At 33.1% G+C, this 13148-nt stretch overlaps 1 protein-coding gene across 1 annotated transcript; it reads right to left on the reverse strand.

Annotated features, from left to right (window-relative positions):
• Window positions 1-8892: 8892 nt before the first annotated feature.
• On the reverse strand, window positions 8893-12412 carry LOC107188760 (xylosyltransferase oxt). The gene is made up of 7 exons (XM_015577113.1): window positions 12242-12412; window positions 11677-12149; window positions 11122-11264; window positions 10860-11026; window positions 10407-10788; window positions 9439-10334; window positions 8893-9351 (listed from the first exon to the last, which is right to left on the reverse strand). The coding sequence occupies exons 1-7, from the start codon at window positions 12410-12412 to the stop codon at window positions 8893-8895; spliced, it is 2691 nt and encodes an 896-aa protein (XP_015432599.1).
• Between the last annotated feature and the right edge of the window lie 736 nt (window positions 12413-13148).

Consider the following 13148-nt stretch of genomic DNA (forward strand, 5'->3'; position numbering starts at 1 on the left):
GCGCAATACACAACTTGCACACTCTACACAGGTACGTACCATTTTCCTGAAATCGATTGGCAAAGACTAGCATCCATTGCGAAAATAGAAAAATTCTCTAAGTATTATAAGTATGTATATTTGGTATACTTTAAATCGATTAGGTGTTAAATTTCTCGCATGATAACGAGAGACTCGAAATCAGTACATATTCCATGGACATTTTATTACAGACATTGCATAAAGCAAAGGAATATGTACGACCGTTACCGGAAATTGTAAAAAATTGTTCCAAGGTACAATTACAGATGAAATGTTAATTGATAGAAATAGAAACCGACGCAATACCACTGCCTAACCACACACACACACAAGTGGAAAATACGTCGTGCACGGTAAACTAACTTTGCCAGTCGCATACACAAGTTATTTACATGAAATCAAGTCATCGTTCCCCGTTGCTCTTGCCCAATCAAGTAGCACCTGGGCACGTGAAAGGGTTTGAGCAACGAACACGGAATCAATATCCTGAAAATCCTAACTAAAAAACATATTACATAGTTCATTTTCTTCTAACGGGCTAATGTTCTCTTGGAATAAAAGTGACTCAACTTTATATTAATAATTATTTGTTAATATTGCAAGTATTTTAATTAAGCAAGATTCTGCAGTAAGATACATGACTCTAGATATATTGAACAATCCTCGGGCGATCTCGTCGTCAAAGCCAATGTAAAACATATATCATAATATAAGTATCACAGACACGTCACTTTGACTCAGAGGTCTACCCGTCACGAAATGCCTTCTTGTACATGGTCTCTAATATCATATTTGTCTAAAACGTTACGTTCTAGCTCAATCTATGTGTCAAAATGCGCTACTTAATTTTTATATCTGTCTTCGAGTAACGTGGTAGTATGTATTTGATATAATTCTTCACAGTTTCATTAGGAAAAGATACAAACAAGCATTATATATTGGTCAGTGATGCTTCTGGAATATTCCTACTTGTATTAAAGATATAAATGAAGACAAATATGTATATCTTCGATACAAATAAGAATATTCATGAAGCATCACTGATCAATATGCAATGCTTGTTTGTACATTTTACTAATACTGCATTTAAATGATAAATAAATTTACATCATATTAATTTTCTTATTTCATTAAAAATGACGGTAAAACTTTTGAGAATAATAAAGAACACACTAACGGGTGAAATCAAAAGTGATTAACATGCTAACAATCATAAAAATTGACTATTACCAGAGGTGTCCAAATGCCACCCACGAGCTACAAGCAATTACAAGCCTCCCCTCGTGGGTTTCCTCGACTACCGACCTCAGTTTGACTCAAACGACTCAACCAGAGTCCCGTAATTGAGGTACCTCCGGAAGGGAAGAATGCTGCTCGCAACTGGTAGATGGACACCTCTGGCCCTGTCCTTTTTAAGAGACAGACTTTACAAATACTCATTTCTTCTGAGCACATACATGTACGTCTACCGTACTGATATGTTTAAGGAACACTGTATACATGCTGGCCAAACAGAGTAGTACCTTCCCTGCATTTAACGCTCACACTCCATTAAAGTGGTCGTGAGTACACGCCAGCACGTTTCGATATACATATTACCTGTGTGTACGTAAAATTGGATGCAATTCTTTGCTATCGGCATCAAAATAACCGGCCACGATAATGATCGTGCAATAATTTAACACGTGTGCACCCGTGTTAAATTATTCCATAACACGCGGTTTTCCACGAGGGTGTGCATACCGATGCACAGACAACGCAATTCAACGCGTCTTCGATTTATGGACCGATACTTTATAGGGATTTGGAAATACGAATGAAACCTGAAACACTGGTTTCAATTTTTGAAACGTGCTGCCGTGTCTCGTGGTATTGCGCTAACTGCTGTATGTAACATGCACATCTAAGAAGGCACCGCAATGTTTTCTCCTCTACTTTAAACATACCGGCGTGGTTTTCGTTATTTTGATTCTATATTTGTAGACATTTATTTCATACATTATTGAGTTCAGTATTATTTTTGAATCTACTGACCGTACTTGTATACAACACTAGAATAATTTTTATGTAATCGTCTTAATTGATGAAGACATTAGTAGAATAATTTCAATGTAATCTTTTGGATATCGTCATTCCGATACAGTCGTCGGGTATCGTTTATGAAAATGAACAGTAAAATTTTAAAACGTAATACTAGTATTATTACAAGTAGTACTTTAAAAAATCTTACTGCTCATGTTCATAAACGATAGTAGACGACTGTATCCGAATGACAATATCGAAACCATTACATTCAAACTATTCTACCAATTACCATCAAGTTACTGCATTTTTTAGTCAACTGAGTAACATAGTACCACGTTCTCGATGAATAAAAAAATATCAACTGTTTAAACAGTAGGACTTCTGTCTCCAAAATACCAAAGATCAATATTTCATAATAAATTGATAGACGTTTATAAATATACTTTCAATAGAAAATATTTCTGAATTGTATTACTAATATCAAATGCAGCGTACAAGAAGACCCTAGCCTATCTAAGAAATACAACAGATCGATGTTACTACTCGCGGATATGATTGCATATCCGCGTTCACTGTACTCGCCAAATTAAGCACGTATATACAACCAGTCACCCGTGCCGTTTCGGACCAATCGTCCTACGACAGGATTGGGGACCGGAGGAACAAAAGCATGCAGACTCACCCGATGACAGAAGGGCCCAGTCTAAGACTCTAGGATTCTGGAAAAAAAAGGAACAAAATGCGTTACGATCTCTTCTCAACATTTTAGCTATTTCGATTGAATAATGTAAGTAAGAAAATTTAAAGATGCTTACAGTCTTGGCTGGTGTAGCTTCGCCCGAGGACATCCTCTGCAATGGTCGTTGATACAGCGCCTGATGAATCTGATAAAAAAGGAACAGAAATCGTTACAACCTGCTCTCAAAATTCTAGCTGTTTCAATTGAATAGTGTAAGTAATAGAATATAAAGATACTTACATCCTCTGTAAACAGAGCTGCGCAAAAATATTTTCTTCAGTGATGCACTGACTCTACTTTTGCGACTCAAAAAGCAAAAAGTGTCCCGACACTCTGACAGTAATTGATAACACGAAATAAACACTGACTCTAATTTCACGAAAACCTAGCATCTCCGGTGAGATTCTACACGGAGCCAGTTCGCTCCGCATAAACCAAAAATCTTGTACGATATAAACACTAAGTCTATTCGACCGCATTGCGCGCGGCCACAAAATTCTCTGAAAGAAAAGTACATGGAAAATACAAGGCACATTTGTACCTGCCTACTGTTTTAGTTTCTGTATCCTACAAAGTGTTTGTCGAGAAAATATTGCCTTTCAATAATTCACATGAGTTTAAACATTATTAAATATTACAGAATAATTATTCAATTCAATATAAATATATTAAATCTGTTATACGTATATATTTAATATTTATCTATTATATTAAAGACATTTGTTGTTAGAGCTGTAAGCACGTTCATTTTCTGTATCTAAACCACGGCCCGATTTTTGTAAATATTCAGAAAATCGTTACAAATATCAAAGTTTCGTTATTTACCCGTGCTTCGATGAGCACAATCAATTACGCGGTATCTATATAATCAAACTTACAACCGAAACCGTATGCAAATGCAAACACGATGGTTCCATAAAGATAGACAGGTGAAATAATTAATATTAAAACAATTTCGCGACCGTGACACAGGAAATTACGAATATTTCAAATTTAAATGTTTAAAAGTAATATTCAAATTTTCTAATGGCCACGGTAGCCATTTTGAATTCTTCAATTGCGCAGTTTAATTCACTGTACATACTTCCCGGAAGAATTCTCGTTCGATCTTTGCACAATAAATAAAAAAAATCGCGATCATGCTTACAGCGAGACATAATAGAAACACGATAAAATAAAAATATATAGTAGATGATCACCTATTTGTTACAACATATTACCGTGTTTCACCAATTTTCCGGAGTGTTGCTACTGCCATGGTGTCAGGGGGCACGTCCTTTCCAACCGGTGCTCTGAAACAGAAAATAAACGCGTTTAAACCAAGCAATTACATTAAATTACCAATGGTTTCGTTACAAATAAATACCTATTGTACTCGAGGTGTGCCGTAAATGATTGTAAATGGAATCAGAAACGCGTAAATACTACAGCGTAGACAAAGAAAGTCGTGAAAACCGATCACTTTGTCCGGTAATATCGAATTAATTTACGATAATTTAAATAAATATTAAACGAAAGTAACGATAAAGAACTAACGAAGGCACTAATAGTTTGTATAAATGATTAGATGTGAAAAGTAAAGATTACGTACATTTCGATGGGAGCGAATTCACTTCACGTCTTGTTACTTTAACTTGTGCGAGACGAATGACCCTTAGGCCGTCTTTGACTGCTCGCGATGGGTTGATTCGGCTATCTTAGGGGCATTGTTATTGGAGGTTCAGTGGGTAGAGGTAGCTGTCCTCGCCCCACTTCAATTTCTAGTTTAACGAAATAGAATATTCAGTACCATATTACACGCCGGTACGATCTTTTTTTTTGCGTATACCTTTGGTTAGCTCAACGAGTTCTGACCCACCTCAAACGAAATAACAGACGCACAAGGATGATTTCTCAGAAATTTTATTTCGCAGCACTCCGATGGTTATAAACAATGTCAGAGCCATATGTTTCGTGCCTTTGTTTGACCACTTTTCGAAAACTTACATTCCAATGTATCCTACGACTAACGAATGAATTGAACCGCGTATATATCCCAGGTTATCTTCGAAAATTTGCTATTTCAATTCGTTTTGGATGGAAATCATTGATGTACAATGCCTAGTGGTATTTTTATTGCCCCTTTGTCAAAGTTTTGAATACGATGTTTTTCTAAACACCATCTGTGATAAATACGTCCCGCCAAATATTTGACAATTACGCTAAAGTTAATGAAATACAATCCGAGAGATATCACCAACTAAATAATAGATAAAGGCTTTCCTTTATGGGGAAAATGAAGAAAATGCAGACCTCGCAATATTGTGGAAGTTTAGTTAACTGAGATCTAGTTGGGTTGAAGTTCATTATATAATTTCTCGCAATAAATAAAATTATTGTAAATAAATGATGTTCAGATTTTAAGATAATAATGATGTAATATTTAAGAATTTCAGCCAACTCAAACAAATGAAACTTAGAAAATTGTCAAAGTTCCATTTATACCAGTATCCTGTCAAAATGTCGATTGTTCCAGCAACTATTGTATTCTAATCCAAAGATATGCAGAATAAGGGAAGGGATCTAAAGTAATCTTCAACAGTTTCATGTATCTTTATCTCAAATACTTTATTAAAACATTCAAAATACTAGACATTATCCAAGTTCGATGTAACACTGAACGTGGTTTTATGAGATAGATTTTAAGTTTGGCCAATTCGAATACATTTTCATTAATTGAAAAATAATTTTTATAACATGGAAAATTATAAATAAATTTTTCTTTTGCAAATTTGACGGAGAGGGGTCGTGGTCTAAAAATTAAAAAAAAATATGTCCATATTCCTTGAAATGTTACCTACAAGATAAGCTGCTAATGAAGATGAAGAAATCAAAATTAACTCCACAATGAACTGTTAAAGATAGCGGTGCCTTCGTTTCAGGTAAACGACCCGCACGTTCTGCGAATACAGTCTTATTTGGTTGTATTTGGCGTCGACTATATTCATTTACTTTAAGAATACCTACATAGACCTCATCGAAACCACTGGTCACCTCTCATAAAGAACTATTCAAAAAGGAGAAGCCTGTGGTTTGGATGAGCGTTTTTTTATATGAAATCAAATGCAAAATGTGCATATACATAAAGCCTCAAGTAGTGGCAACTCTTTACATATGAAATTAATTTTTTCTGATAATAAATATAACATTACTGCAATTTTATATAACTGTTTTAAAAACAATATTCAACGTAAATGTCGGGCAGTTATGTTCATATCACTTTGAATCTGTAATCAACAAACACTGAAATGAACATACACTAATTGATTTTCCAATTATGACGCAAATGGGACACATTGTAGGGTAGAACATGAATGTTCACAAATTTCATTTACAAACAAATGCAGGAAATTAAAAAATTTTATATGACAGTTTTTAAAGTATAAATAAATTCCTTCTAAGTAGTTTTTTAGAAGAAAATAATTAGCTAATTTTTAGTTTAATAATACGCAATATGTATTTAAAAAAATAAACCAAAATTTGATTTCGCTCATAATATATATTATATACATTATATACAGTATTTAGCCAATTTATTGTACATGTACAATACATTTATATACACAATGTGATTTTAAAAGTATATAAAACCTCTCTTTATTACTTACAATGTTTGAGAAAAAATATGTATGAGAAACAAGGAACAAGGACTAAACAAAATTGTATACATATACATAAACTGATATAACTGCTATAGGCAAAAAATGAATATTTGTGCAAAATCAAATACATAACAAACTATTGCTAACATATAATATTCTATAATTGTATAATTTGAAAACTAAAGACAATTGTTTATTCTTCATAATAATATACACGTGTGATTGGTAATAAAATCCCAATTTTCTAATATCGAATAAAATTGAAGGCACATGTAACAGTGTATGTAGAAATGTAATACAAAATTTGTAAATACACATGAACATTACAGTTTTAATTGATACTACATAGGTAGGGGCGTGCGGGTACTCAAAACTACGGGCTCGAGACGGGACGGTAAGATTCGGGCGGAATCGGGCAATATCTCAATTAGAGATGGCGTGAACTGCTACTTGCGAATCACGAGTGATTTAATCACGTTCGTTCTCAATCACGGTGATGATTTTTCGTGATCGTTTCCGATTGTTTCTGATTGGTGGAGAAACATAAGAATTCTTTACACGCGACACAACCTGTATATTTTATATTAACGACATCGAAACAAAAATTCGAGTTATATAGTATAAAGTGAAAGAATAATTAAAAACAATACATGTTACCTAGCAAATCATTTTTTTAAAGTTTCTTGTTTTTTCTACTGCTTTCTAAAAACACAAGTAGTAATGTAATTCATCGTAAAATCATATTGAATACGTTTTACTGAATATGTCCATATACGTATTTATATAAATACCGTATTAAAAACTTGCGAGAGAGTATTTTGAATTCGACAGTGTTTTAAAATACCTATTGATACAAGATACTTCATACTTATTGTTAGTACTTTATGTAAAGGGAACTATATTTTTCGGGACAGGCTCAGGTTTGAAATAAAAAGGGTACAAACAAATAAATGTACACAGAAATGAATATTTCCTGGATGTTTGATATTTAAAAAATACGAAAGACGAAGGTTTATCTTTTAAGTTTACATGGAAGACAGGTAGTTGTTCTATATTTTTTTATGGCAACTTTGTTCGCGTATTACTAACCATGTTTCCAATAGTGGAAAATAAGCAGGATTTGAAACTGTTCTGTAAATAACTGTTTCAAATTGTTATATATCGGTTCTTACATGTAAATTTAAAAGAATAAACCTTCGCCTTCTCATATTTTTTTACTGCCAAACATCGAGGAAATATTCATATGTGTGTGCTTCTATTTGTTTGTACCTTTTCTATTTGAAACCTAAGCCTGTCCCGAAAAATATAGTTTCCTTTATAATCCCTTCACACAAAGACTAACAATAAGTATGAAGTATCTTGTAGTAAAGTAAGTAAGTAAGTATTTACTTCAGCCTTCTGGCCAGGAAATGGATTCAGTTTACAATTTTTTACCTTACTTCTCTCTCTCTCTCTCTCTCTCTCTCTCTCTCTCTCTCTCTCTCTCTCTCATTCATTCACGCATCCACATATTTTAAATACTAAACCTATGCCCTATTTTTCCTCAAGACTATCTGGTTGTCCCTTTACCCTCTCACTCTTTGCATATTCTTTTTCTTCCTTCTTAACTTCCTCAGCCAGTCTATCACTCTCTCCCCTCCCCTTTCATCTACGACCACTTCTATCCCGATGTCACCTTTGAAGTATCTTGTATTAATATTTTAAAACACTGTTGAATTCAAAATACTCTATCTCCCAAGTTTTTAATACGGTATTTATCTAAATACGTCTATGGACCTATTTTAGTATTTACAGACTACTTGATAGTAATGAAAATATATATGTAAATGAATAATAAATGAGATACAAATTATGATTTAACAACACATGAGAATAAAGGTAATAACTCTTTCCATCTCCGTAGCTGGATGTCGGGCTAGTTCTCGCCCCATCCCGCCCGAATCTTTCCAACCCGGCCCGAACCTAGAGTACCCACGACTCGGGACGATCCGTACATCCCTATACTTGTATACTCGTAAGATAGTATTACTTGCATAATGTAAGAAAAATGGCAAAAATTACTTAATGTTATATTTAACCCAAATATAAATATGATGATAATCAAAATCTAAATTTTATATTAGAATTGAATGTTGTAATATACCTATTTTGTATATAAATTCGTTAAACCTGAAAAAAAGTTTGTATATTCACGGTATCTGTAGTAGAGTTAACAACACAAAAATTAGGCTTTGCAAGTTCTGTAGTTTATACACGAGAATCATCATGTATTGCAAATTTTTCATTACAATTAAATTAATTGGAACTTGATAACTAATTCCCATTAGAAAATGAAAAACATTTTTTTTCTATAGAAGTTATTTAATTTTTAGGATATAATATACTTTTAAAATACTTTTATAAAGTTTCATGTTAAAGTTTAAAAGTGTTGAAAATGGCACATATTTAGTAAACTAATTAATAGTTTTAACATAAATTACTGATATCAGCCTTTGAATCTGGGCTCAATGAGCTCCAATGAGTATTACTACATTTCTGTACTTTTAGTTTAATATTAATGACATCATTGGCAATACACACTTTATCAATTTCATAATGTTCCTGCACTAGTTTATCTATCCATTGATCCAAATTAGAATTGACTTTATTCTCATCACTTGTAGTATACGCAAGTCGTTCATGAACAATTACTGAACTTAATAAATGTGACCACTTTTTATTCATTTCTACAGTAATATCATAACTATCACCAGAAGCGTTATTTACTGTTTTAGCTCTTTCTGGATCAATTCTTTTATTCTTCCAATATCCCAATGGTGTTACTAAAAAATTCATTTTCGCTACTAACATAGTATTGGCAACTAAAAATAAATGCCATGTACCTACAACCAGATGTTCACCGAACTGAGGTTTAACAGACCCTGTCTGAAAAGCAAGTAAAACAGGTATTAATTATTTATAATAAGAACTCTGTGAATAAAAGATGTTTAATAAAAAAAACTGTATAATTACTAATGTCATTTCTTCAAGTTGTATGTAATTAACATCTGCTAGTCGACCATACGGATCCACCCATAGTATTGATAAATTTTGAGGTGTTGGAATCCCAGAATCAAACTCATATGATAAAACTGGATATGAGTATGGTCCTATACTTCCCATTAAGTTTCTAAATGTTTTCTCCTTTTGATCATAATCAGTATTAACTGATAAACTTTGTATCTTTCCTAACCATTCTCTGCTAGTAGAAAAATTACGTCTTAAATAAACAAGAGTTTCTATTCGTTCCACAAGTTCTTGTTGAACTAATGGCTGTTGTATTACAGCTTCTACAAGAACTAATATACCCATGAACTGATTTCGTCTAAAATAAGCAGTTGTTTCCAAGAGACGAACATTGTTGTACTTTATCTTCACTTTATTAAAAACTAATCTTGCCAGGGAATTTGAAATTGTTAGTTGTGCATCATCCGTCAAAGGACTCAAATCTGCTGTATGGTATAAACTTTGCCAATATGCATCATATCCTTTAGCTATGAGGGTTTCATTAATCTTTTTAGGATACAACCATTCTTCCACCCTGTCTGTGATTCTTTGATCAATGACAGACTCAAATTTGCGAGCAAAAAATAAATTGCGATCTATAGTATTTCGAATCCTGCTAAAATCTTCAAGTTTGAAGTCATTTGGGCTGCAGCCACACCAATCGACTACAGCTTTATATTGACATTTGCAGCCCAACTTTCTTTTCCAATTAGTAACACGTAAATTGTTATCTATATAAGTATTACAAAATCTTGAATTACGTAAAACTGTGTGAAAAAAGGACTCAGCAGGAAAAAAAAAAACATATTCCACAAAATCTCTGCTTAAAGCTACCCAATCACTACCACCGTCTATCTGAATACCTATAAAAGAAAATGATATGATATAAGTTATAACATAAATATTTTTAAAAATAGTTGAACAAAAAGATTTACCATTCGGTAATTTACGATCACCTATTCTCCACATACGAGTCTCACATTCTACAAAAGTTTTATCTAAACCTTGTTTAGTAATAAAACGTTGAACCTCTCGCCCATGAGATTTTACAAAATTCATGCCTTTGTTTAAACTCAGAAACTGAACCAAGTGCGCGTTACTTTTTATGGGATAGTCAGATTCAGATAGATTGACAAGAAAATCCCAATGGTGATGATGTGCAAGCATTTGTTCCGCTGATTTCAAAAGAGTTGTTAGTAGACTTGCACCTCCCCAAATACTTGCATGCCTTAATCCTTCTCCTCTTGCTACTTTAATGTTGTTTGTTTTACAAGACTTTTCCACCTCTAACATTTCTCGATAGAGATAATCTTGTCGCTAAATTGTCACAATAAACGTTATAATAAAATACTTATTTACTATACATAGAAATAAAACTTTATAATTACCGCGTCAACATGAATATAAAATAAATGTGTAGGATGATAAAGAATATTGATCAGTCGCTTCACTTGTCGACTGGCTCTGCCATTTACTGTTAGTAAATAAGCTATTTGAACAGGTTTGTTATTTTCACCTTCCGTACTCGCATTTCTAGCTTCTTGTGCTTTAAATTCTGTTAATGAAAAGTTTTATATGTATTTATATCATTGAAAGTGATAAATACATATTATACTATGCAATATTCTAGTAATTTGTTTAGTTTCTTACTCTGAATTCCAGTCCAGAACACATTAATAGTCAAATAACCTCCACAAGAATATTTTGGATTACCAGGACACTTCATATTACAACTAGAATCTGGTAACCGGTTTAGATGAGATGGTTCTTCCATTCCACAGAAGCATTCAACACTGAAATTAAACAGTTATAAATTAGATGAAAATATCAAATGTAAAACACATAAGTTATATGGTTATTAGGAGTCTTCTTTCCTTGCTTGAATCTTTTCATATTTTAAAGTTCAGCCGTGTTTTCAAATAATTCAATAAGATGCTGCAATATATAATACAATATAGCCCATCTCTTTACACTCCTCAGTATTAAAAACTATATATAACTTCTATTTAAAGTCTAATTTAAAGCTTTGTTAAATGATTGGATAATATAATCATATATACTTTTACATATGGCAAATCTTGATATACAATTAAGAATTTCTTAAAAATAACTTTCTGATTAACCCTCTGACTTTGACATGATTAAGTACAGATACAATACATATATGTGTTTAATAATGCAAATATTAAAAATAACTATACTTACGAATATTCAGTACCAGCATATGGATATCCTGATTGTAGACACAAGAAAGCACAACGCTCTGGAGAGTTGTTCCCTTTAAAAACATGGTAATAACTAGAAAGTAGTCGTAATGTTTTAGCATCTTTAAAGCATCCAAGACTGATAGGCTTGTCTACAAATCCTGGAGAATGAGGACATAGAGACGTTATTCTTTCTGGATATAATAATCCCTGTTGATTAAGGCACGTCACATTGACAATGCATTGTTTGCATATTTGACTTTGTGCACGTGTCACAGCACTCACTGCTTCTCTGCCATTAAATTCACAAGATGGTATAAAGTTTAATGATTTACGATCTAATTTTATTCTACTAGTTTGGTTTCGCTGAGATTGTAAAACCTTATTTCTGTTAGTTTGCTTGTCAGGTGGAAGCTTCAATTGACGTAAACCCCTTGGCAAGCCTTCATCTTCTTCTGGTTGAGATACATCATCCTGTACAATATTATCAGGAAGAATTAATACTTCCCTTATTATTAACAATTGACGTATGCGATACAAACAACAAAAATGCAGTTGAAACTTACTTCTCCTGAAGACAATCCGCTAGATTTCTGATTCCGAATTTCCAAACCGAAAAATGTATGTGCTAAATAAATTTGTATACATAGTACAGTAATACCAAATAGAAAAAGTATTCGATATTTTCGTAAACAACTAGACGATCGACTTATTGAGTGATTCTTTGTTATAACCATATTTGTTGTTTTAATTCATACCAGGTGTATTCTTTGAATGTTGTGAAAATTCATAATTGTCATAACCAAAAATAAAGACAATCTTTTATCAGAGAGAGAAGGAACATGTTCTACAATCACTGATGCCACAATCGTGGGATAACCGCGCGAGCGCTTACCCTCTCCATGCCTCCCGTGGGTATTTTACACAAGCATATTCTACCCTGTCCGTGAGCTTTGCCCCACACTCTTACTCGGCGACTCCCCGCACAAGCGTTTTCTACATGGCATAGGAATATATGGACCGAGCATACCGTTGCGGGGTGGATACCTTTGCGGGAGGGGCGACGAGGTGAAAGTGAACGAATGTTACGTACAGTAAAATGAAAGCTTGGAAGATATTAATTTGAGAAACGCTTCATTGCCATATTCGGTAGTAGTACTATTATTCCAATTGCAGTTTAAACTATGTGCATACTTCTTTTCAGATATAGAAAAGTAAAGGCCCAACGCCGAGAGCAGCATGATTTCCCTCACGCGCTCGTTCATGATGAAGACCCCGTTGAATCCCAATGCGACAGTTTTACTTTTTATTTTTAATTAATTTGGAATTTCACTTTGTAACCTCTCAGTAAAATAAAAAATTTTAAAATATTGATTTGTAGGGCATTTAAAAAGAAGAAAATAAATGTTTTCCGCTTCAGTATTTTAATTTTTTTATATATGTATACATACATATTATGTTATATATACACAA

The sequence above is a fragment of the Dufourea novaeangliae genome, unplaced genomic scaffold, assembly GCF_001272555.1.
Source record: "Dufourea novaeangliae isolate 0120121106 unplaced genomic scaffold, ASM127255v1 scaffold108, whole genome shotgun sequence".
Lineage (NCBI taxonomy): Eukaryota > Metazoa > Arthropoda > Insecta > Hymenoptera > Halictidae > Dufourea > Dufourea novaeangliae.